The sequence below is a fragment of the Bufo gargarizans genome, chromosome 5, assembly GCF_014858855.1.
Source record: "Bufo gargarizans isolate SCDJY-AF-19 chromosome 5, ASM1485885v1, whole genome shotgun sequence".
Taxonomy (NCBI): Eukaryota; Metazoa; Chordata; class Amphibia; order Anura; family Bufonidae; genus Bufo; species Bufo gargarizans.
The window spans coordinates 50523032-50550769 of NC_058084.1; the positions used below are offsets into that span (position 1 = coordinate 50523032).

Consider the following 27738-nt stretch of genomic DNA (forward strand, 5'->3'; position numbering starts at 1 on the left):
CACCAGAAATGTGCAGCGGGGAGGAGGTACGCAGGATTTTTTTTTACTTGGTACAACGTGCCGCTGGGGATAGTAAAAAATACCATGAAGATGGACGCAACCATCTTTAAGGTCGCCATACACATTAGCCTAAAGTTTATCAAAATGGACTTATTCAACCAAAACGATAGCTTGTTGGCTGAAACTTAACAATGAACATTAATTTCAGGAAACTGGCGACAAACCATAACTTCGGGAAAAGAAGTCAGCCAAGCTCATCCAATAGTCAGACGAGAGATCCTTCCTTGAGAAAACATTTTCAGAGACCTTTCATCTGTTACCGATCATGTATGGCCAATGTGGACGCCCAGTATGGACTAAAAATGTACATGACCATATCTGTTCCCCAAATGATCGCTCATTCAACCATCAACCTACTTCTGTGTAAGGCCTGATTCACACAACAGCGCTCGGTCCGGTCAGTCAGTAAAAGGTGGCCACACTCGTTAGACCCGATTGACACGGCCGGGCTTGGTCCAGGAAACATGGTTCGTGTGTCGGCTACATCTCCCCTGACCCAAACTGACTGCATCAAGGTGATCTGTGATACAGAGAGCTCCTATCTGATCGTGGGTCTATTGTATGGTGCTCACTGTCATAAATCACTATGATGCAGTCAGTTTGGGTAAGGGGAGCCGCGGTCGGTGTGGGAGATGTGGCAGTCACACGGACCCAGCACGGACATGTGAATCAGGCCTAATGAGTATGCCCATCTTCACTGAGCAGAAGGATTTCCAAAGTCATAGGGGCACATTTATGAAAGAGGACCTTTCATGGCTACAGACATTATGAACTAAGTATCAGGATATGTAGGGCATAGAGCAGGGATCTAAGAGCGCTTACTATTTTTTCTGGCCGCCGTTCCGTTCGCCCCCTGCTCCTTATTTCATGGACCCATGAAAGGTCCTCTTTTAGACCGGTGTTTTAGATGCCAGTCTTAATAAACCCATAAGCTGGCGGTGGATCGCCTCTACATAACTTCTGCGGATGTAAGACTGCCTCCGAGCGGTCTTACATTTGGAATTTTTCTACGTCTATTTCAGGCGTAGAAAATAGTAAATGAGGCAGGCCTGCCGGCCCATCCGCTTCCACGCCCACAATTTTAGATGTGGTGTGAGCGGGGAGAAGTCGCAGATTGCGGCGCAACGTCTGTGACTGAAATACGCCTAAAATAGGCGTATTTAAGCTTAATAAATGAGCCCCATATTCGTAATATATACCAAGATGGCCACCAAACAGAATAACCATATGGGACGATAAACCTCAGAGTACTGCTGACTGAAAATGCACAAATATTGCAAAGCATTTAAGTCAGCAGCAATTAAATCCAATGTAATCTGCTTAAACGGAGGAAAACTCTGATAACTGGACAGAGAGAAAAACAATCAGTCTGCACTTCTCAAATCTTTTCTGTAAAGCTGCTTTTCTGTCCTATGCACGTTACCCACTCAGGGGCTTCCAAATATCTCATTCTCACTGTACTACCAGGCTTTATACCACTGGGTGACAATGATGTGACAACTGCCTGTACACATGGCCATTGCATGCCTTCTTCTGAGAAATGGCATCAGGGAGATAACGTATGTGGTCCTAGAACAGTGACGGCCACAGTCCCCATGCCGTGGGAGGTGTAGTGATGGTAGCAACAATAATGAATGCATACACACTACCGTGCAGGCAGTAGCGCCGCCACTGACCCGCCGCCCAGGCAGTAGCGCCATCACTGACCCGCCGCCCAGGCAGTAGCGCCATCACTGACCCGCCGCGCAGGCAGTAGCGCCATCACTGAACCACCAATGTATCTGGAAGAAAAGCCCATTACTCTGGGAGGTGTTCTGCGAGTCCTCCATACATTTCAGGAGAATAGGCACATATCCATAGGACTCAATGGGGCATAGTTATTAATACAATGGTGCAACTCATCTCTACTGTACAAAGAAGAAGCTCCTCCTGCTATTTTGGGAGAAAATACTCATAAAAAGTGTTACGTCAGAAACGGAGTCAGTAACCAAGTCATGATTTGCGGTTGGCACTGACAATACTTCCCATTGAAGTCAAGGTAAGCTTTCAAAATTCAATTCATGCAATTAGTTTTGAAGGACATGCTGTGGTTTTTCATACCTGCACAGCGTCCCATCTCCTGGAGATTACATGTAGCTCATATTTCACTGTATTTAAATGAATGGGAAATCTGTGCTTGCCATAAACATTGGGTGCAGAGGCAGTAGTGCAGTCCTGGGGACTTGAGGGCCCAAACCTGAGCTCATAAGAGAACAATAACATGAGGCCTAATTAACATGGGAGTCTTTTCTGTCCGCGCTGCACTCAGACACCACATGGATCTATAAAATTTTAATACTGATTTCTTTTCTCAAAATAGACCATTAATATCTGATAAAGCGGCGGTCCGACACACCGCGCCTTCGCCGATCAGCTCCATCTATTGTGTAGCGGACATAACTGGTTAGTGAAGCGCTGTCCGTCAGTGTTCAGAGAGTGGAACGGCTGTCTGAAATCAGGCCGTATGCTGTACATGACACGAGGTAGGAGCGTGTGGAGGGGGGCCGTTAGAGATTTACGTACCACGAGGTAGAGCTGCTGAGCGGTCGGTATTTTTCTTGTTTTATTCTGCCTACTTTTGCCTTAACGTTTTAGGGCTCATGCACACGAGCGTATGTATTTTGCTACAGATGACATCTGTGTGCATCCCGCATTTTGCGGAACCGAACGGCTGGCCACTAATAGAAGAGTACTCTCCTTGACCGCAATGCAGACAATAATAGGACATGTTCTTTTTTTTTGCGGAACTGACATACAGAAGCTGAGCAACTTCTGCTTTTTTGCAGACCCATTGAAATGAATGGTTCTGTATACAGTCCACAAAAAAACGGACAGGGAATCAAAATATATTAGTGCACGAGTCCGTAATCTCTTTGGGACATTTATGCCTTGCACTTTAGGCCTCATGCACATGAACGTATTTTGTTTCTGTTCCATTTTATTTTTTGTGGGAAGGGGGAGGGATAGGATGTGGACCCATTCATTTCAATATGTCCGTTCCGTGGCCCCGCAAAAAAAAAAAAAAAAAAAAAAAAAAAAAAAAAAAGATAGAACATGTCCTATTCTTGTCAGTTTTGAAGACAAGGATAGGCATTGGATTCGCGTTTTGCGGACACATACGGTCGTGTGAATTTAGCCTAATGAATATTATAACCTAGCCCTCTTTATAGGATTAATATCTATTTTACATGTATGAATTTGGCTTTTTTTAATACATATTACCACTGTGTGCGGTTCCTTCTTTGTATGCAATTGGCGCCTTGCTTTCTGATATCACGTATATGACATTTTAAAAATATTTTTCAATAAAGTATTATTAGGTTTTACTTTATGACTGCGGTATGGTGCGTGTTATATAGGAGGGCGATCGTGTTCCTCTTGGCTTTACAAATTCACGATCAGGGCAATGGCCATTTCAGCTGGAATTTTATGGCAAAAAGTTATCATGGGATGGAGCTCTAAAGAAATGGCTTCCATTACAGAGGAGACATCAGTCCAATTGAAGTGAATGGGTCAGCGTCCGACCCGCATAGAAAGCATCTCTGCTGCGGACCCAAACCATGGTCGTGTGCAGGACCCCTAAAGAACATCTGATCTCAGGGACAAGGCCGCTGGGTGCCTACAAACATTACTGATTACAAAGTTTCAGCATGTAGTCTCTGTTCTTTTACAGATCCCCTGATATTCAGATTATAACCTGCTCCTAGTTCCAGACATTTATCAGGTGGACATGACCCTCTCAGGAATACATGCTGGATGTCAATCGGTGTGTCCAGGATACTGCTGTCTTCACAAGCTCTCATGTATGAGAACAGCTGCGTTTCTCGACTGAGGGATCGCATAGTAAGCGCAGATTTGGGTAGTATAAAGGGAAAACCAAGCAGCATTAGCCACTAGAAGGCACGGGGGCATTCATTCTACCAGCAAATACAGGAAAGGCTTTTAAGGTCAGAAGATATTTCACCTGGCAAATGTAACTTATTTGATAGCGTGCCCTTTCGGTTTGGTATATATAGGCGAATCGTGCCGCCATTTGAAGAGCATCGTAAACACTAATCCACCATTAGGACTAAAAATGTATTGCTGCCAATACTCTGCCAGTCCATAAAGTAAAGAATGCAATCTCATAATTAAAGTTCCAAATTATCGAACAAGTACCTCAACCAAGAAGAGGAGATATAAAAAATATTACTAGCAGACAGGGAAGTCTCCTGGATCCATACATTAGAAACTAAAGGGTTAAGTAGAGAATATGAAATAATGTAAACTTATAAAGAACTAACAGATTCCCTTTGCCCTCGCAGACACAACGCTGAACAAATAATATCTTGAACACAATGTGGGGAACCTTTTGGGCAGGTTATTTCCTGTAGTTCTATTTGATATGATTGTTATGCTACTTTGTGATGATTGCATATTTGACTTCTTTGTGTACGAAATACGCTTCCTCAAGGCTTCGTTCACACCTCCAATAAGGATCCGGTCCTGCCGGACTCTCTAATTCCCCTACAGATCCCCATCGGCTGTAATGAGGTCCGGCAGTGATCCGGCCGTCTTCTGACATAAATGCCGGGTTTCAGTTGGAAATAAATGCAACGTTTTTGTCTGGCCGACAGCCGGCATTTCCGTATCTCCTTAACGGAGAAGTGAATGAGGCCTTACCTGGAGTTCCCAGGCTTCTGACGTCATGATCCAGTGCTTGCATGCCAGAGTAACTAATCTACACATAAGACTAAAGTCATCTGCAATGGCAAACTCTTTTCTGCCGAAAAATGTAATCCGCTGTGCTGGAAAACTTCCGCCGAAACTGCATGTCGATGGCACATAGTGTGCTCTCCGCATCCATTCAGTCCCCATAGAGAATGAATGGGTCCGCACAGTTGCGGAACGGGTGCGGACGTGTAAATGGAGCCTAATACTGACGCCAATTACTCGACGAACGAACAAATGTTCGTGCATCGGGCAATTGTGATTTTTAAGAACGCTTAGAAGTCATTGTTTGCTGGCAGCAGATCATGGTGTCTAATAACAATCTGCTGCCGGCAAACCACTAGACAGGATGGTGAGGAGCAATGGCATCGCGATCGCCCCATCCCATGCTGTGGAGGAGACCCTGATCCTCAAGATTCAGATACGCTCACAGGATAGGCAAATGCCAATGTGACAGATACCATGATGCATTCATACACTACAACTATGGTTTGTACTAGTTGGACTTGTTCTATAACTAGAGGTATAATAAGGCAGGAGGACTCCATGTCTGTCTCTTGTGTCATTTACCCTCTGGTATAACGTAGCATCTCAATTTGGCAACCAGCAGGTGAACCGTCGGAGCTACCATTCTGCTTGCCCAAATTACTCTCACACGGGATATGTGAGCTAATGATTATGTATATATTATGTAAGTGGGTGTAATTATTCATAGCAGCCAAGAAACGCTTGGGATGGGCTGTAGGTCATTAAAACATAGGGTACAGCTTAGGCATATCAGGACCTGCACCCTGTTGTGCGAGTTGACCTTCTTTGACATGTACTAACCCAAATCTGAGCTGCTATCTCCAAGACTGAGAGAAAGGAGAAGGCTAGCAGAGAGCTCTCAGAAGCAGAGCCATGTACTCACCATGAAGGAGGACCACTCCACTGCTACCGGGCCATGGTGGATGGCTGGCACTGAAATCTTTTGCCTGCTTCCCTGGGTAAAGCTTGGCTGCTTTTTCTACAGTGTCCACTAGGGGGAGCACAGCATAGATTTTTATAGCTTCCAATAAGTTCAATTGTAGCTATACAAATTCCTATGCAATGAGCTCCCCCTAGTGGTGGCTGTAGACTGACTGATTTATCATTTACAGTGTGAAGGGAAATGGGATTAAAAACTGTATGGAGGGGAATTATCAATGTAGTTATGCCAGTTGCCTGGTGTAGATACACTAAAATAAAATACATTCTGACTGATCGCCACGTATATGTCAGCGCTGGCGAGGCATCAGTGTGGTACAGAGCGCTTCTTGTTTAGTAAAAAGGGGGAGAGAGAGAGGAGAGAAACCTTACCAAGAAACTGAGGCACTCTCGATTCGGGTCAAATTTATTTGGGCCTAAAACAAAATCAGAAGGCCGATTCGGTCAAATCAAGTTTTAAAAAAAACTTGCTTATGGCCTCATGCACACAACCATAGTTTTAGGGTGACCCTATAAATGGATCCGCATCCATTCCGCAATTTTGCAGAACGGTTGCGGACCCATTCATTTCAATGGGGCCGCAAAAGATGCGGACAGCACACCGTTGCTCCATATTTTTTGCAGGGCTGCGGAAAGAACATGTCCTATTCTTGTCTGCACTTGCGGACAAGAATGGGCATTCTCTATATAGCGCCGGCCATGTGCGGTCCGCAAAATGTGTAACGGACACAGCGGGTATCCGTGTTTTGCAGATCCGCAATTTGCGGGGGATCGAATGCAGACCCATTCATTCTAACAGGGCCGCAAAAAATACAGAGAGCACACGCTGTGCTGTCCGCATCCATATGTCCGTACCACGGCCCTGCAAAAAAAGTAGAACGTGTAATATTCTTGTCCGTTTTGCACAAGAATAGGCATTTCTAACAAAGGGGAATACATGCAGATCCGCAAAATGCCGGTATCTGTGTTTTGCGGATACGCAGTTTGCAGACTGCAAAAACTGATAGTTGTGTAAATGGAAATATGTTTTGCAGTAAACATTAATTTACTTCAAAATGGGGGAGATTTATCAAACTGGTGTAAAATAGAACTCGCTTAGTTGCCCATAGCAACCAATTCAATTCCACCTTTCATTTTCCAAAAGAAGCTGTGAAAAATGAAAGGCGAAATCTGATTGGCCTCTATAAAAGGCAGTTTTTCATTACAACAGTTTGATAAATCTCCCCCATTTGTACATCTGTCAGTGCTTTTGGAGGGGACATAATGGGAGGACATTTTTTAATAAAGACTATTTATATAAATAAACAAAGTCAAAAAAGTTGCGCGATTTTGCATTTAGGAAGCAAAAATCAATGCAAAAGGGGCTCATAGCATTAAACTATAAGAACGCACACAAGTGTATTTGCAAACACATGGATCCTGCCAGCACCCGACAGATCCTATTCACCATTTTGGGGTCCTTCAGGTCTTCAGGGTGTTTTTTTGTTTGTTTTTTTTAATTGTCGCATCTCCCGTTTTTCGCGGTCCTCACTAAATTTTCTAAAAAGGGAGTACGACAAGGGCAGGGAAGGGGACGGGGTCATCCGCAGCGACAAAATTTATCTTCATTTGTGCCAGATTCCTGGCATAAGTGAAGCCAGAAACCTACAGCAGCCAAGGTAAAGATGTAGTAGTGAAAAAAGAATTCATCCAAGTTCTTCATATATCATCCTAAGCCACAGTCCCCACGACTCTGTATGGATTCTGAAGACATATACCACACGGGAACGTTAGGCTAGACAACGGTGTCACCGAGCTGCGGAGCACACAGGAAAAACAGACTGGATCCCTTTCCCCTTCGAAACCTACAGCCATCTGCTCACTACACACGCCACAGCCGAGCCACCTACTCACTCCAGAAAGAACAACTAAATTTGGACCAGAAAATATAGATCTCAACAGGAAATAACGGGATACAATTAATTAACAAGGCGCTAAATAATAAGTCAGTGAATATTATAAATAGTGGATAGGCACTGAGAAATAGTGCACGTCAGTCCTAAGAATGACACTGAAGGTGTACACGTATACCGTAAAACCATGACGCGTCCATGAGAAAACCAAGAGGGAGATGTACTACAATAGGTTTCAAGCGGTTTTGCAAGATTTTCATACTTATTGGTGGGGGTCCGACACCCAGGACCACCCCGATTAGCTGTTTGAGAAGGCAGTGGCACTCCTGCGAGCACCGCGGCCTTCTCACTGCTTTTCCTAGGCCAGTGACGCCATGTTCATGTTGCCTAGGAGAAGCTCAGCCCTATTCAAGTGAAGGGGGCTAAGCGCGATACCAAGCACAGCCACTATACAATGTACGGCGCTGTGCTTGGTAAACGGGGAGAAGGCTGCGACGCTCACAGGAGCACCGCTGCCTTCTCAAAACGGCTGATCAGTGGGGTCCCGGGTGTCAGACCCCACCGTTCAGTATACGAATCCTAGAAAACCCTTTTCTAGTAAGGCCCCTTCCACACGGGCGAATATTCAGCGCGGGAGCAATGCGTGAGGTGACCAATTGATTTCAATGGGGCTGTGTACACGAGCGATGTTTTTCACGCATCACTTGTGTGTTGCGTGGAAAATCACAGCACGTTCTGCATTTTTTCACGCAATGCAGGCCCCATAGAAATGAATGGGGCTGCGTGAAAAATCGCATCCACAGGCAAGTGTGAAAGCGGTGCGATTTTCATACATGGTTGCTAAGGAGACGAGGGAAGTATGACCCGGGACCCCATTTACTTTCATTCAGCAGGACCTGCAATGACCTCATCGCGCTCACCACATGATGAGCGCCATGACGTCAGCGAAGGTCCTTTTGCAGGTCCTTCAAGAAGAAGAAAGAAGACATTATACTTAGCATTCTGTATTAAAGAATCCTATTATTTTCCCTTATAACCATGTTCTAATGGAAAAAAATAAAATCTACAGAACACCAATCCTAAGCCTGAACGTCAGTGAAGAAGTCCGGGTTCGGGTACCACATTCAGTTTTTTCTCATGCGCGTGCAAAACGCATTGCACTCGCACGAAAAAAATAAAAATATATATATTTTAAATAATAATAATAATAATAATAAACAATGGAACGCAATTGCAGTCAAAACTGACTGAAATTGCGTGCCTATTCGCACAATTTTCCCTAAACGCACCTGCATCGCATCCGGCCCTCACCCGCGACGCCCGTGTGAAAGGGGCCTAACATGTAGTCCTTCAAACAGATTAAGAGGCCAATGAAGACAGTACACGTGATTGTTCCCATTAGCAGATAATCAAAGTGACTCCAGGAGCAAGCAATACCACTGGGCATACTGGCTCGGGTCAGCAAGGTAGGATAGCCTCGAGCAGCAGGACTCTGGAAAAGGGAAAAATAAAAAATATCCAATACAGTGTCATAGCCAAATGTTTAATAGAAGAGTGTCACGAATGAATTACATTATTCAATACAGTAAAAAAAATAAAGAACAGCATTTTTTTTATGGCTTTCATTTTCTTCAGTTTCTATTTTCCATAGAGTACAGCAGAATTGTTTTAATCCTAGGGGGGGAACAACATATCCCTGAACAGAACGCCTGAATATCCTTGAGTTGTCATATTCTATTACAGCACACGGGAGATGAGAGAACATAAGAGATACGCAGTGAAATGGCCCCCGCTCCTGTCGTGCTACACTTTCCGACGGATGTGGCGGTCACACGATTTAAAGGGCACCTGTCATGTTGAACATGGTGTCCGGGCAGCATGTTATAGAGCAGGAGGAGCTGAGCAGATTGATGTATAGTTTTATGGGAAATGATTCAGTAAAACCTGTCATTTATACCAGTGATAGGCAAACTGCGGCTCTCCAGCTGTTGCAAAACTACAACTCCCACAATGCCCTGCTGTAGGCAGTCTTTGCATGCTGGGAGTTGTAGTTCTGCAACAGCTGGAGAGCCGCAGTTTGCCCATCACTGATTTATACAATTAAATTCCTGCTCATTCTGGGCTTTGTAGTCCAGGAGGCGGTCCTATTAGTGATTGACAGCTGTGTATAAACAGTCATAGAGGGAAGGATGTCAGTCACTGATAGGACCGCCTCCTGGACTACAAAGCCCAGAACGAGCAGAGATTTAATGAAATAAGGCGAGTATATTCCTACTATACAGAGTCTGCCCAGTAACATGCTGTTAGTACGCTGCCCTTCCCAAAAAAAAAAAAAAAGCCTTAAGCTTTGATTCCGGCACGCATTCCCTGTGGCATTGTTTCCATAAGCTTCTGCAATGTCACAAGATTTATTTCCATCCAGTTCTGCAATAATTTTTCACCAAGATCTTGCATTGATGATGGTGGAGTCTGACCGCTGCGCCAAGCCTTCTCCAGCACATCCCAAAGATTCTTCATGGGGTTAAAGGGAATCTGTCACCTGTTTTGACCATATTAAGCTCTCACCATTGCCATGTTTAATAAAATACCTTTTCTTATATTCATGCTTTCATTTTGCTATAAAAGCGATCTTTGTATAATGACAATTAACCCTGAAGGTGCCCAGAGGGGCGTTATTCTTCACCCTCTGAGCCCAGTAACTCCCCCCTGCAGTGCCTAGACCACCTTTATTTAGACCCCAAGTACGCCTCCTCGTTATGTGGCATCATCCCACACCCTAGTTTAACGGCGCCGCCGCCTCTGCTACGTCAGCTAATTCATTTAAGCCACGCACCTGGAATCTTCAATTCGTCCGGCTGAAATCTCGCACAGGCGCAGTACCGCCTACCGCCTACGCGATCCAACTGCTCCTGAGGGCATCAGCGATAAGAAGACATCACTGGGCTCGGCACATGCCCAGTGACACTTTTGAGGCTGTTGCTCTCAGGAGCGGTTGGATCGCGCAGGCAGTATCCTGTACTGCGCATGCGCGAGATTTCAGCTGGACGAATTGAAGATTCCAGGTGCGTGGCTTGAATGAATTAGCTGACGTAGCAAAGGCGGCGCCGCCGTTAAACTAGGGTGTGGGATGATACTACATAACGAGGAGGCGTGCTTGGGCTATAAACTAACGTGGTCTAGGCACTGCAGGGGGGCGTTACTGGGCTCAGATGGTGAAGAATAACGCCCCTCTGGGCACCTTCAGGGTTCATTTGCATAATACAAAGATCGCTTTTTTAGCAAAATGAAAGCATGAATAAAAGAAAGAAAACCACTGCAGGAGAGAAGGCATTTTATTAAACATGGCAATGGCGAGAGCTTAATATGGTCAAACCAGGTGACAGATTCCCTTTAAGGTCTGGACTCTGTGGTGGCCAATCCATGTGTGAAAATGTGTCTCATGCTCCCTGAACCACTCATTCACAATTTGAGCCCGATGAATCCTGGCATTGTCATCTTGGAATATGCCCGTGCCATCAGGAAAGAACAAATCTATTGATGGAATAACCTGGTCATTCAGTATGTTCAGGTAGTCGCTGCCCTCATTCTTGGAGCACATACTGAACCTAGACCTGACCAACTGCAGCAACCCCAGATCATAGCACTGCCCCACAGGCTTGTACAGTAGGCACTAGGCATGAGGGTGCATCACTTCATCTGCCTCTCTTCTTACCCTGATGCGCCCATCACTCTGGACTCAGACCTTCTTCCATTGCTCCAGAGTCCAATCTTTATGCTCCCTACCAAATTGAAGCCTTTTTTTCTGGTTTGCCTCACTGATTAGTGGTTTTCTAGCTGTTCAGTCCCAATCCCTTGAGTTCCCTTCGCATTGTCCGTGTGGAAATGCTCTTACTTTCACTATTAAACATAGCCCTGAGTTCTACTGTTGTTTTACTTCGATTTAATTTCACCAAACGTTTAAGTGATTTTTCTGTGATTTTTTCCCCGCCACATTTCTTCCTCGAATACAATGGGTCCCCACTATCCTTCCAGTTTTTAATAATGCGCTGGACAGTTCTTAACCCAATTTTAGTAGTTTCTGCAATCTCCTTGGATGTTTTCTCTGCTTGATGCATGATTTGACCCTTCTCAAACAGACTAACATCTTTTCCACGACCACGAGATGTGTCTTTAGACATGGTTGTTTAAGAAATGAGAAGCAGCTCATTGCACCAGTTGGGGTTAAATAACTTGTTTCCAGCTGAAAGATAATCGCCCATGCAGTAATTATCCAACAGGAGGCTCAGAACTATTTGCTTAGTTAAATCCAGGCAGTGTACAGACGTGGACAAAATTGTTGGTACCCTTTGGTCAATGAAAGAAAAAGTCACAATGGTCACAGAAATAACTTTAATCTGACAAAAGTAATAATAAATTAAAATTCTATAAATGTTAACCAATGAAAGTCAGACATTGTTTTTCAACCATGCTTCAACAGAATTATGTAAAAAAATAAACTCATGAAACAGGCATGGACAAAAATGATGGTACCCCTAGAAAACACAGAACATAATGTGACCAAAGGGACATGTTAATTCAAGGTGTGTCCACTAATTAGCATCACAGGTGTCTACAACCTTGTAATCAGCCATTGGGCCTATATATATGGCTCCAGGTAATCACTGTGTTGTTTGGTGATATGGTGTGTACCACACTCGACATGGACCAGAGGAAGCAAAGGAAAGAGCTGTCTCAAGAGATCAGAAAGAAAATTATAGACAAGCATGTTAAAGGTAAAGGCTATAAGACCATCTCCAAGCAACTAGATGTTCCTGTGAGTACAGTTGCACATATTATTCATAAGTTTAAGATCCATGGGACTGTAGCCAACCTCCCTGGACGTGGCCGCAGGAGGAAAATTGATGACAAATCTAAGAGACGGATAATCCGAATGGTAACAAAAGAGCCTAGAAAGACTTCTAAAGAGATTCAAGGTGAACTTCATGCTCAAGGAACATCAGTGTCAGATCGCACCATCCGTCGTTGTTTGAGCCAAAGTGGACTACATGGGAGACGACCAAGGAGGACACCATTGTTGAAAACGAATCATAAAAAAGCAAGACTGGAATATGCCAAACTACATGTTGACAAGCCACAAAGCTTCTGGGAGAATGTCCTGTGGACAGATGAGACAAAAATCGAAGTTTTTGCCAAGGCACATCAGCTGTATGTTCACAGACGAAAAAATGAAGCATATCAAGAAAAGAACACTGTCCCTACTGTGAAACATGGAGGAGGCTCTGTTATGTTCTGGGGCTGCTTTGCTGCGTCTGGCACAGGGTGTCTTGAATCTGTGCAGGGTACAATGAAATCTCAAGACTATCAAGGAATTCTAGAGAGAAATGTACTAGCCAGTGTCAGAAAGCTTGGTCTCAGTCGCAGGTCATGGGTCTTGCAACAGGACAATGACCCAAAACACACCGCTAAAAACACCCAAGAATGGCTAAGAGGAAAAAATTGGACTATTCTAAAGTGGCCTTCTATGAGCCCTGACCTCAATCCTATTGAGCATCTTTGGAAGGAGCTGAAACATGCAGTCTGGAAAAGGCACCCTTCAAACCGGACACAACTGGAGCAGTTTGCTCATGAGGAGTGGGCCAAAATACCTGCTGAGAGGTGCAGATGTCTCATTGACAGTTACAGGAAGCGTTTGATTGCAGTGATTGCCTCAAAAGGTTGCGCAACAAAATATTAAGTTAGGGGTACCATCATTTTTGTCCATGCCTGTTTCATGAGTTTATTTTTTTACATAATTCTGTTGAAGCATGGTTGAAAAACAATGTCTGACTTTCATTGGTTAACATTTATAGAATTTTAATTTATTATTACTTTTGTCAGATTAAAGTTATTTCTGTGACCATTGTGACTTTTTCTTTCATTGACCAAAGGGTACCAACAATTTTGTCCACGTCTGTATGTAACATTGCACTTTGTTGTACTGGGCTCATTGGAGAGGCAGCATGTAGGGAACGTGCAATCAGAAAATGACCTACTATCTGAATTATGTTATATTATCACTACCGATATTGGTTGGTGACGGCTCATGCAGCCTTCTATGTACCTTCTCCCCCATTGTGTTGAGAAGGCCGGACCATTGTACCAAACAAGCACTTTTTACCGATCGTGTCACCTCCATCTCCTCATAGATTGTAAGCTCTTGCGAGCACGCGCCTCATTGACCTGTTTGCTGCTGTTATTTATGACTCTGTTGGTATTTGACCCCCCCTTATTGTAAAGCGCTGCGGAATATGTTGGCGCTATATAAAGAATATTTTTATAAGATTTTTTTTCCCCCACATCACTATGTTAAAAAAAATAATGTATATAATCCTGCAAATTTTTAACTGGCCACTAGGAGCAATAGGTCATTTCCTGTCCTGCACAGGTAACTTTTTAGCAGCCATCATCATCATAACCACAAGCAGGATTACAATGACAAGCAACACCTCTGTATAAATAGATGTGTGCTGTCCGTAGCTTTTACAGCTCCACTGCATCAGAACCACACAAAAAATGCGGATTGGACGTGGACTGAAAATACGGCCGTGTCCCTGAGCCTTTAGCCTCAGGCACACAACACAAGTACTTTGCAGCCCACAAACTGCTTGTACCGTTTTTTTGTCCAGCCAAATCCCAGCGCTATGCCAGACACACCAGCGAGTTGAATGCTAGGAACTTGCAGCGTGTGCGCGCGCGTGCGGTCATGTTCTGGCCTCGTTCATCTTGCAGGATCGCACAGCATAAGGCTTAATGCACACGACCACCTGTGTTTTGTTGTCCGCATTTGGCGGATCTACGATTCCATTTTTCTATCACTTGTGCACCTGTAGTGCCACAAAAGCCGTCCGTTTTACTTCCATGTGACTTCCGTTTTTGCAGAAAAAACCCCCCACAGATGCAGGAAATGGTCATTGGCATTTTGTGTCGTTTCAAAACAGATCCACAAAAACTGATGAAACACGGATAACATCTATGTGGCATCATTGTATTTTTTATTTTTATCAGATCCACTGAATGCAATAGGACCACGGACCGCATTTTGCGGACAAGAGAAGAACATGCTTTATTTATTACAGAGGCCGCAGATCAGAAATACAGATGCGGACAGCACTAGATATGCTGTCCACATTTGTTGTGAAACCATTTAAATGAATGTATCCGCATCTAATCCACACAAAAAAAAAAAAAAGTGGATTGGATGCAGACAAAAAAAATAATATGATAATGGAGCCTTATACTGATTTATAAGGCTGTGTAAGGCCACATGCGTGGGCCACCCGCATGTGGATCACGACCCTGTTCACATGGGGTCCACGATCCGTCCGTTCTGCAAAAAGATAGAACAAGTTCTATCTTTTTGCCCAACGAAAGCACGAAACGGAACCCCACCGTAGTGCTTCCCCAGGGTTCCGTTCCGCATCTCCGGACCCATTCAAGTCAACGGCTCCGCATCCGTGATGCGGAATGCACACAGCCAGTGCATTGTGGACCCGCCATATGCGAGACGCGATACGGCCACGGGCAGGACACGGTCGTGTGCAAGGGGCCTAACCCTGAGAGTCTTGGAATTCACCGAATTAAGGCTCATGCACACGATCGCAAACTGCTGATCTGCAAAACGGACATGATCGTGTGAACGAGGCCCAACTAGAATCTGCCAGGTGCCGTAGTCATCAGACCAAAATCACTGTGATCCCTAAACTTAGAAAACACTGAGTTTTGCTGTCACTAGGCTATTAACAATGCAGAACAACTAAATAAGTAATTAGTAAATTGGAGCATGGACTGCGCAGTGCTCAGCCGCAGCATAGTCATGTCACGCCTGTGATGGTGTCCTACGTGTAGTCACTGGCAGCGCTACAAGGACAGATCCGACGGGCTGAACCCGAGTAGTAGATGATTCACAGAGGTCGGGAACAGCGGCAGTGTTTATCCACATACACCGACTCCCCGTCCAGACATCACAGAATTTATGGCCCGTCCTATCAGCAGGTTTTGATTTTCTCTACAGTAAGAAAACAAGTCGTTTTACTACCTGGCGGTACGTCACAACCTGCAGTCTCTACGTCTGATGAAAGCGTATGTCCCAGATATCGCACCGTGTGAACGAGGCAGACTGCCAAGCAGTAAATCACTGGTTACTGTTTTAAGCTTATATTAGACAATCCTTAAGATCAGCGCTCGTATGAACGCCGCTCATTAGCGATGATCTGGCAGTGTAATACTGCCGCAGATTACCTGATGAACGATTGTTCATTGAGTAACTGGAATCTTTCAGCAGGTTTAACCACTTCAGCCCCGCTAGCTAAAACCCCCTTCATGACCAGGCCACTTTTCACACTTCGGCACTACACTACTTTCACCGTTTATCGCTCGGTCATGCAACTTACCACCCAAATGAATTTTACCTCCTTTTCTTCTCACTAATAGAGCTTTCATTTGGTGGTATTTCATTGCTGCTGACATTTTTACTTTTTTTGTTATTAATCGAAATTTAACGATTTTTTTGCAAAAAAATGACATTTTTCACTTTCAGCTGTAAAATTTTGCAAAAAAAACGACATCCATATATAAATTTTTCGCTAAATTTATTGTTCTACATGTCTTTGATAAAAAAAAAATGTTTGGGCAAAAAAAAATGGTTTGGGTAAATGTTATAGCATTTACAAACTATGGTACAAAAATGTGAATTTCCGCTTTTTGAAGCAGCTCTGACTTTCTGAGCACCTGTCATGTTTCCTGAGGTTCTACAATGCCCAAACAGTAGAAAACCCCCACAAATGACCCCATTTCGGAAAGTAGACACCCTAAGGTATTCGCTGATGGGCATAGTGAGTTCATAGAACTTTTTATTTTTTGTCACAAGTTAGCGGAAAATGATGATTTTATTAAATTTTTTTTTTTTTTCTTACAAAGTCTCATATTCCACTAACTTGCGACAAAAAATAAAAATTTCTAGGAACTCGCCATGCCCCTCACGGAATACCTTGGGGTGTCTTCTTTCCAAAATGGGGTCACTTGTGGGGTAGTTATACTGCCCTGGCAATTTAGGGGCCCATATGTGTGAGAAGAACTTTGCAATCAAAATGTGTAAAAAATGGCCTGCGAAATCCGAAAGGTGCACTTTGGAATATGTGCCCCTTTGCCCACCTTGGCAGCAAAAAAGTGTCACACATGTGGTATCGCCGTACTCAGGAGAAGTTGGGGAATGTGTTTTGGGGTGTCATTTTACATATACCCATGCTGGGTGAGAAAAATATCTTGGCAAAAGACAACTTTTCCCATTTTTTTATACAAAGTTGGCATTTGACCAAGATATTTTTCTCACCCAGCATGGGTATATGTAAAATGACACCCCAAAACACATTGCCCAGCTTCTCCTGAGTACAGCGATACCAGATGTGTGACACTTTTTTGCAGCCTAGATGCGCAAAGGTGCCCAAATTCCTTTTAGGAGGGCATTTTTAGACATTTGGATCCCAGACTTCTTCTCACGCTTTAGGGCCCCTAAAAAGCCAGGGCAGTATAAATACCCCACATGTGACCCCACTTTGGAAAGAAGACACCCCAAGGTATTCAATGAGGGGCCTGGCGAGTTCATAGAAATATTTTTTTTTTTGCATAAGTTAGCGGAAATAGATTTTTTTTGTTTTTTTCTCACAAAGTCTCACTTTCCGCTAACTTAGGACAAAAATTTCAATCTTTCATGGACTCAATATGCCCCTCACGGAATACCTTGGGGTGTCTTCTTTCCGAAATGGGGTCACATGTGGGGTATTTATACTGCCCTGGCTTTTTAGGGGCCCTAAAGCGTGAGAAGAAGTCTGGAATATAAAGGTCTAAAAATGTTTACGCATTTGGATTCCGTGAGGGGTATGGCGAGTTCATGTGAGATTTTATTTTTTGACACAAGTTAGTGGAATATGAGACTTTGTAAGAAAAAACAAACAAAAAATATATATATATTTCCGCTAACTTGGGCCAAAAAAATGTCTGAATGGAGCCTTACAGGGGGGGTGATCAATGATCAATGACAGGGGGGTGATCACCCATATAGACTCCCTGATCACCCCCCTGTCATTGATCACCCCCCTGGTAAGGCTCCATTCAGACGTCCGTATGATTTTTACGGATCCATGGATCGGATCCGCAAAACACATGCGGACGTCTGAATGGAGCCTTACAGGGGGGTGATCAGGGAGTGTATATGGGTGATCACCCCCCTGTCATTGATCACCCCCCCTGTAAGGCTCCATTCAGACGTCCGTATGATTTTTACGGATCCACGGATACATGGATCGGATCCGCAAAACACATGCGGACGTCTGAATGGAGCCTTACAGGGGGGTGATCAATGACAGGGGGGTGATCAGGGAGTGTATATGGGTGATCACCCCCCTGTAAGGCTCCATTCAGACGTCCGTATGATTTTTACGGATCCACGGATACATGGATCGGATCCGCAAAACACATGCGGACGTCTGAATGGAGCCTTACAGGGGGGTGATCAATGACAGGGGGGTGATCAGGGAGTGTATATGGGTGATCACCCCCCTGTAAGGCTCCATTCAGACGTCCGTATGATTTTTACGGATCCATGGATCGGATCCGCAAAACACATGCGGACGTCTGAATGGAGCCTTACAGGGGGGTGATCAATGACAGGGGGTGATCAGGGAGTGTATATGGGTGATCACCCGCCTGTCATTGATCACCCCCCTGTAAGGCTCCATTCAGACGTCCGCATGTGTTTTGCGGATCCGATCCATGTATCCGTGGATCCGTAAAAATCATACGGACGTCTGAATGGAGCCTTACAGGGGGGTGATCAATGACAGGGGGGTGATCAGGGAGTTTATATGGGGTGATCATGGGTGATCAGGGGTTCATAAGGGGTTAATAAGTGACGGGGGGGGGGGTGTAGTGTGGTGTTTGGTGCGACTTTACTGACCTACCTGTGTCCTCTGGTGGTCGATCCTAACAAAAGGGACCACCAGAGGACCAGGTAGCAGGTATATTAGACGCTGTTATCAAAACAGCGTCTAATATACCTGTTAGGGGTTAAAAAAAATCAGATCTCCAGCCTGCCAGCGAGCGATCGCCGCTGGCAGGCTGGAGATCCACTCACTTACCTTCCGTTCCTGTGAGCGCGCGCGCCTGTGTGCGCGCGTTCACAGGAAATCTCGGCTCTCGCGGGAGGACGCGTATATGCGTCCACCCAGAAGAGCAGGGCTGCCGGCAGGACGCAATCCTGCGTACGGCGGTCCTGAGGAGGTTAAAAATCATCGTCTGCCGGCAGCAGATCATGCCGTCTACACAGCCGCTGCTGCCGGCAACAGATGATTCTGCATGCGGGGCGGTCACTACTGCCCCATATTGAAGGCATCGCTGTATGTAAATGGTCTCCTCCACTGACGAGCAGCCGCTTCCTTCCTGACCATTGTCTAGTTCAGGGTTTCACAACTCCAGTCCTCAGGACCCACCTGGCGGTCATGTTTCAGGATTTCCTTAGTATTGAGCAGGTGATATAATTAGTGTCAGTGCATCAGGACTTACCACAGGTGTTAATTCTGTAGGATCTTCTCAAATCCTGACCGGTAGGTGGGTCCCGAGGACCGGAGAAACCCTGATCTAGATGATCTGCAGGTGTAATATAAGCCTTAGGCCTCATGCACACGAACGTATTTTGTTTCCATGTCTGTTTTTTTTTTTTGCAGACCGTATGCGGAACCAATCACTTCAATGGGTCCGTTACTCTGTCTGCAGTCCGTATTTCCGTTCCGCCCAAAAAAAAAATAATATTAGAGCATGTCCTATTATTGTTCGCATTACTGACAAGGATAGTACCGTTCTATTAGGGGCCAGATGTTCCGTTCTGCAAAATACGGAATGCACATGTTTGAGCAATTTCCATCTGAGATCCGTTTTTTTAGATAATAAATCAATGCCAAATGTGCATAACTGATGCACAGGATCCATTTTCTAAACATATGACAGCAGAACCAACCCTATTAAACCATATTGCCTGCTTGGGTTGACCCTGCTGATTCCAATGATACCTTATTTTTTCTTCTATGTTGTGCCATTCAGGAAAAAAAAAATCTGTTTGGTGTAATATGTGAACTAGGATCCTGGAGCACTGAGGGGCTGGCTGAAGTCCTCGGAGCACCAGTTCGTTGACAATCCCTCCAGCCCCTCGTTTCAGAGGGCCAGACATACCGCCCGACCCTGTGAACCTCACATCTGCTCCATTGCTCCGAGTATCGGTGCAGAGTCTTTGAAAGCCATACGTTTGTTTTTGTTTTTCCCCCCGTTCAGTTATGTAATAATTTTTGTGCCTTTTTACGGAGACATGTGAGGCTTTATTTTGTCATTTTTTATTTATGTATTTTTTTTTTATAAAATGGAAACTATAAAAAAAAATAAAATAAAAAATTCCCCTTTCCATAAAAGGTTGCTTCTATATATGGGAGAAAATAAGTAAATGGGTCAGCATCTTGACCGGGAAAAAAAAAAAAAGGGGGGGGGGGGGGGATCTGCATTTTTGCGGACAGCATACGACTGTCTGAATGAGCCCTTATTGTCACCAGGAAGTGTGGTAGCTTTTTTTTTACAAGTGTAAAAAAAAATAAATAAAGAGAAAATATTTTAAAAAAAAAACAAAAACAAAAAAAACGACCTTTAAGGGAGCATTCACACGGCCATGTTGGTTTTGCGGTCCGTAAATCACGGATCCGTGTGTTCCGTATGTCTTCAGTTATCTTTCCTTTTCCGTTCCGCAAGTCCGTATAATACGGACGTGGTGCTTCCGTGTGTCATCCGTTATTCACGGTCCGCAAAAAAAATAAAAACGGATGGGTAATGAAATGGGGTTTCCTAGAATGTTTTCAGTCCAAGGGTCCGTTAAAAACGGATGACACACGGATACATTTCCGTATGCTATACGTTTTTCACGGACCCAATGACTTTCTATAGGGCCACGGACCGCGATTTGCGGCCAAGTATAGGACATGTTCTAAAACACACGGAACGGACAGCACACGGATGAGAATAAAAGGCATACCGCAATTTTCACGGACCCATAGAAATGAATGGGTCTGTGCATTGTCCGTCAAAATTGCAGAACGGACGCGGAAGAAAAACACGTTTGTGTGAATGCTCCCTAAGGGACATTTAGCTTTAAATTTTTTCCCCCATTTTTTTCGCTGATTTCTCTTGTAATTGGGGTGACATTTTAGCCCCGTTACCCCCAAGGTTTGCTTGTACAACCTTACTGCAGAGGTCAGACCCAGGCCGCTCCGCAGACTCCCGGCGGTCACATAGCTGCTTCCTGAGGGCTATGCGCAGCGCCAGTGTAGAGCGATGGTGAAAAACCGTCCCTGCCCCCCCCCCCCAGCATCTAGAGGTTTAAACGACCGCCAGTTGAGAAGGGGTTAACAGGGAAGACATTTGAATGGGAATGAGGGACGGACCGCAGCCCATCCTCTACTTGTAGGCCGTTAGAAGGTCATCTACAAACTGATGGAAATTTTCGGCTGACATTTCCTAACAGACAGAACTGAAGCTTCTCCTTCACTGCCCTTCAACCCGCTCTCAAATTTTGACTTCCACACAAGAACAAGTTTTGCATTTTCAATGTTTTTTTAGTGTTCGGCACAACATTATGCAAGATTACCTAATCCTCTCTCTGTTACATGAAACTACCTAATTTTTGTAGAACAGTGCAATCTTCTCAATAAATCGGGCAGTCTAAGACATTACACAGAGAGTGCTCAGTGACTGACAGCTATCCCTGTATACACCGTTACACAGAGAGTGCTCAGTGACTGACAGCTATCCCTGTATACACCGTTACACAGAGAGTGCTCAGTGACTGACAGCTATCCCTGTATACACCCTTACACAGAGAGTGCTCAGTGACTGACAGCTATCCCTGTATACACCCTTACACAGAGAGTGCTCAGTGACTGACAGCTATCCCTGTATACACCTTTACACAGAGAGTGACTGACAGCTATCCCTGTATACACCGTTACACAGAGAGTGCTCAGTGACTGACAGCTATCCCTGTATACACCCTTACACAGAGAGTGCTCAGTGACTTAACAGCTCTCCCCAACTGACAGCTCTCTCCATATACACCCTTACAGAGTGCTCAGTGACTGACAGCTATCCCTATATACACACTTACACATAGATTGCTCAGTGACTGACAGCTCTCTCCGTATACACACTTGCACAGAGAGTGCTCAGTGACTGACAGCTATCCCTGTATACACACTTACACAGAGTGACTGACAGCTATCCCTGTATACACTCTTACACAGAGAGTGCTCAGTGACTGACAGCTATCCCTGTATACAGCCTTACAGAGAGTGCTCAGTGACTTAACAGCTCTCCCCAACTGACAGCTCTCTCCATATACACCCTTACAGAGTGCTCAGTGACTGACAGCTATCCCTATATACACACTTGCACAGAGAATGCTCAGTGACTGACAGCTATCCCTATATACACACTTGCACAGAGAATGCTCAGTGACTGACAGCTATCCCTGTATACACACTTACACAGAGAATGCTATCACTGATAACACCTCCCTGTGTACAGCTGAAGTCAGAAATAAATTATACGTTTTCCTGTATACTTTCCCACATAACTATACGTTCATCTCTATATCCTGCAGATTGCACTGCACCTTTTGGTGTCAGGTTCTCTTTCAAGATCTCTGTTTGATGTCAGTGAAAGTAAACATCCTTCTTTATTTCCAGAGACTGAAAACCTGTCCTGTTTCAATATAGGATCCCAAAAACGCTCCTGGAGTCAGACAGATATGTGCTGCACTGATACATGTAGCAAACCATCCATACTTTTCCAAGGTTATGTCTTTCCCCTCTGGATGCCTTCCCTTACAGCCTGCAGACCACAGCCGTATTCCTGCCCAGCATATCGCTGGGGGCCGTTATAATATTCCGAGCTCTGGGACCCCCTCCAATCCAGCAAATGAACGGGCAGAGGTCACTAGTGCAGGTCTCAGGAGGCCGGGGCCACCGCCAGGTGAGAACCGCCACATCGCCCCGGTAGATACCTCCTTCCATGGCAGCGCACTTGGACTCTAAATGGCGGTATGCGTGGAGATGTATGAAACTGGGGGCCGTTACCCATAGCAACCAGATTCCACCTCTTATTTTCCAAAATGACACAAGTGACTGGATTGCTTGCCACGGACAACTACTCCAATTTTGCTCTGCCACGGACAACTACTCCAATTCTGCTGATAGGTATCTCCACTTGTGTGCCACCTCCATGACTAGTAGGCTGCCCAATAGTAACACTCAGGTAACATATGGGGCTATAGCAGGCTGTCATGCAAGATGCTGTAGAACTAAAAGCCCCAGCATGTCACTTCCTACACGTAAGGTTACCATGGTTACCCCTGGAAACCCCCCTGACCTGACAGCGGTGGGCTAAGCTCCGAATCCGGACTGGACGGCGGGGTGTCCCCTCGCCCGACCCCATCTCTCAGGTAGTCCTGGAAGTGCACCTCCCGCATGCCCAGCCACAGGCGGTTGGCAGTGCCCCTTAGGACGCGGCCGCTCCTCCCGGTGATGCCCGTCAGGTAGTCCATGGCGCCCCGGCCTGCTTCTGTCACCCCTCACTCTCTGAGGTAAACTTATGACAAAACTTTTGCGCTCCCGCCCCGTCCACGCCCCACCCTCTGGAGGGGGACGTCCTGCAGCACGACGCCAACCCCCCGCCGCTGTCATGTGTACGTCTCCCCAATACTTCATTCCTGAACCCACAACTCTACGCCAGGTCATGCCTGCACCACCCCTATTTTCAAAAGTAAGAACTCCCAGTTACGTTTAGTTGGATACACAGAAGATACCACAACAGTACGCTTAGGGGGAGGGGGCAGACACGTATTTGATAGTTGCACCTTCAGTAGTTATCCCCCTATTTTTAAAAGTGAACGATCCCACTTGTGTTCATTTTGATCTACAGAAGATGCCACTGCAAATCGTTAAAGGGGGTTCGAGGCTCGACGCGTTACAACAAACCTAAACTCATTGGAGCTTCACGTGCTGTGTGCTAGCGGTGAAGGGCTGGGCGTAGTTGGGAGGTGTTGTATTTATGGTGCAGAGTCACATGAAACAAAAACATTGCAAACAGAAAGAAAATAGGACATAAAGGGATTCTCTCACCAGATTTAACCCTATTAAGTTAGCGATGTGCTAATGTCAGCTAAACCTAGCTAGCCTATTCTTACTTTTATCTACGCCCCCGTTACTCAGAAATCTAACTTTTATAATATGCTAATTAGCCTCTAGGAGCAGGGGGGCGCTGTTCCTGCTCCTAGAGGCTCCGTTCTCCCACCTTTGTCGCCCCCCTCCAAGTCCTGACTGACAGGACCAGGCAGCGCTCGCATCCGTCTGCCAGCCCTGTGCTCTGGTGAAATCTCGCGCTGTTCAGCATTCGGCGCAGGCGCGGTGAGGGAAAGACGCTCGCAGGGTGCCAGCTTCCTCACCGCGCCTGCGCTGAATGCTGAACGGCACCTGATTTCACCAGAGCACAGGGCTGGCAGACGGATGCGAACGCTGCCTGGCCCTGTCAATCAGGACTTGGAGGGGAGGGAGGCGACAAAGGTGGGAGAACGGAGCCTCTAGGAGCAGGAACAGCGCCCCCCCCCCCCCCCCCCCCCCTCTGCTCCTAGAGGCTAATTAGCATATTATAAATGTTAGATTTCTGGGGCAGAGAATAAAGTAGGAATAGGCTGGTTAGGCTTAGCTGACATTAGCACATCGCTAATGCCAGCTAGCTTAATAGGGTTAAATCTGGTGACAGAAACCCTTTAAAGTGCTGGAACTGGTCGGCAATATAAAGTGGATCCCAGTCAGGTGCGGACTGGGAACTTAAAGTGGTCCTGGAAAAAATACTAAAAGTGGCCCCGGTTTTGTAGTCGGGTCCAAATTGATGGAAGGCAGGGCCAGCATTACCATATTGTGGCATATTATACCCAGGGCCAGCGTCAGCACCCGGCATATCTTGGCAAGTGCCGGGGCCCACTGCGCTGCTATGAGCACTTCCATCAATACAGATGGAAGTGCTCAGTGGCTAGCTACCAGGGAAGCAACTGCTTCGGGCCTGAGCTGACAGGGGGCCCAGGGGCAGTACTTCTATATTTTGTCAGGCTGCATTAATGTATTAAAAGAAGGCAGCGTCGGACTAGCCTACTGCAAAGCTACTTTGTGTTTGTGCCCTGCCCGGGCCCTCAGCCGCGCTGCCTACGTGTATTCAGAGAGTGAGGGGCAGAAGTGAAGCTTGACATCTGGCAGGTAAGTTGCCTCTGTGTGTAATGAAGTACCTGAGCCCCAACCCCCCCCCAAACAGAACTCTTCACAGACGGCCCCAGTGCAGGCTAGCCATATCTCTTCACATAGCCATGCTGGCCCTGTCTCTGCAGCGCGGATGTCCCCGTTACTGACCTCCCTGACCTGCACACTCCTGTCTCTGGAGACCATGGGGATACTACGGCCTGTGATAACCCCGCAGTCGGGGAGGGTAACGAGAAAAAAACAGAGATGATGCGCTAATGACTAATCTACAGAATATGGTTCCCTCCTGACAGCTAGCATTCTGTGCAACAAGATATACACTCACCTAAAGAATTATTAGGAACACCATACTAATACGGTGTTGGACCCCTTTTGCCTTCAGAACTGCCTTAATTCTACGTGGCATTGATTCAACAAGGTGCTGATAGCATTCTTTAGAAATGTTGGCCCATATTGATAGGATAGCATCTTGCAGTTGATGGAGATTTGAGGGATGCACATCCAGGGCACGAAGCTCCCGTTCCACCACATCCCAAAGATGCTCTATTGGGTTGAGATCTGGTGACTGTGGGGGCCATTTTAGTCCAGTGAACTCATTGTCATGTTCAAGAAGCCAATTTGAAATGATTCGAGCTTTGTGACATGGTGCATTATCCTGCTGGAAGTAGCCATCAGAGGATGGGTACACGGTGGTCATGAAGGGATGGACATGGTCAGAAACAATCCTCAGGTAGCCCGTGGCATTTAAACGATGGCCAATTGGCACTAAGGGGCCTAAAGTGTGCCCAGAATACGTCCCCCACACCATTACACCACCACCACCAGCCTGCACAGTGGTAACAAGGCATGATGGATACATGTTCTCATTCTGTTTACGCCAAATTCGGACTCAACAGAAATCGAGACTCTTCAGACCAGGCAACATTTTTCCAGTCTTCAACAGTCCAATTTTGGTGAGCTCGTGCAAATTGTAGCCTCTTTTTCCTATTTGTAGTGGAGATGAGTGGTACCCGGTGGGGTCTTCTGCTGTTGTAGCCCATCCGCCTCAAGGTTGTGCGTGCTGTGGCTTCAGAAATGCTTTGCTGCATACCTCGGTTGTAACGAGTGGTTATTTCAGTCAACGTTGCTCTTCTATCAGCTTGAATCAGTCGGCCCATTCTCCTCTGACCTCTAGCATCAACAAGGCATTTTCGCCCACAGGACTGCCGCATACTGGATGTTTTTCCCTTTTCACACCATTCTTTGTAAACCCTAGAAATGGTTGTGCATGAAAATCCCAGTAACTGAGCAGATTTTGAAATACTCAGACCGGCCCGTCTGGCACCAACAACCATGCCACGCTCAAAATTGCTTAAATCACCTTTCTTTCCTATTCTGACATTCAGTTTGGAGTTCAGGAGATTGTCTTGACCAGGACCACAACCCTACATGCATTGAAGCAACTGCCATGTGATTGGTTGACTACATAATCGCATTAATGAGAAATAGAACAAGTGTTCCTAATAATTCTTTAGGTGAGTGTATATATACTGTATTTGCGTGTTGCGTCTGCTGGACCTGTTAGGACTGCGCAGGCGTGGTTTTGTGGCACTGATCTGAGACTGCCATAGAAAGAGAGAGACTAGCATACTCATCCTAGATGAAGATGGACTACAGGAGGACAGATGGAATGGCATGCTCGTACAACGGTAGGAAAAAGGGCATCCCAGCAGGCTTGGCTAATTACTTTCACTGGGTGGCCCTCTGACCCCACAAGAACCCCCTGTTTGTTAGTTTAGTGGGTCCACTCTCACAGAGATCCCTCAGTCAGTTTAGCTGGATCCATGCTATAGAACAGGAGCCCGTCAGAGGAAGGAGTGGGCAGAGGCTGCGATGGGTACCTAGCATTGCATGCTGAAGGCTTAGACATGTAGCTGCCAGGCAGCCATCGGAGCGTCTGCCCACTCCTTCCTCTATCAGCTTACTGACCCCCATACAGTATAATGACCCCCAGTGAAGGGGCCACTGGGGGTCATTATACTATATGGGGGGCCACAGGTGGTCATTATACTGTGTGAGAGGGCATGGGGGGGTCATTATACTGTGTGAGAGGGCATGGGGGGGGTCATTATACTGTGTGAGAGGGCATTGGGGGGGTCATTATACTGTGTGAAGGGCCACTAGTGGCCATTGTACTGTATGGGGGTCACTATACTTTCTGGGGGTCATTATACGGTGTGGGAGCCATGGGGGACATGAATATGTAAAAAAAATGCCACAAGGGGGCCCACTGAGATTTATCACCCAAGGGCCCACATGAACCTGCAGCCGGCCCTGATTATACCGAATACTACAGTACATTACAAAATACTGCCGCCAGCAGCACAAAATACACCCCCAAAAACTTCCACTGCCAGACCCCGACACGGCCACCGCGCAACGGATGGAGCCTTCTGCTTCCGATTCCACGTTTATAACCTATCCGGCGGTTGCACAGGGCTCATCTGCCTCTAGCCCCTAAAATTTGCGACCACCATGAATTGTACCGGATTCTGTAGATAATATATGGAGCCTTGTATGGCGAGATTTACAGTGTGTGATAACGCCATGGGCCGACTCACGGGCAATTATCGGGAATGAAGTGTACGTTCCCGGTTGTTTCCTGACTGATCAGCCCAGGTAGGCCTGCATTTACTGCAGCGGTCATCCCGTCTGTG

At 45.8% G+C, this 27738-nt stretch overlaps 1 protein-coding gene across 2 annotated transcripts in view; it reads right to left on the minus strand.

The window, feature by feature from the left end:
- The window catches only part of OXR1 (oxidation resistance 1), a 114024-nt gene extending 90646 nt beyond the window's left edge, over positions 1–23378 (minus strand). For both annotated transcript variants that reach the window (XM_044292922.1, XM_044292921.1), the window contains exon 1: positions 23160–23378. In XM_044292922.1, coding sequence (XP_044148857.1) covers positions 23160–23334 — 175 coding nt within the window. In that variant the 5' untranslated portion in view covers positions 23335–23378. The remainder of the gene's footprint in view (positions 1–23159) is intronic.
- Between the last annotated feature and the right edge of the window lie 4360 nt (positions 23379–27738).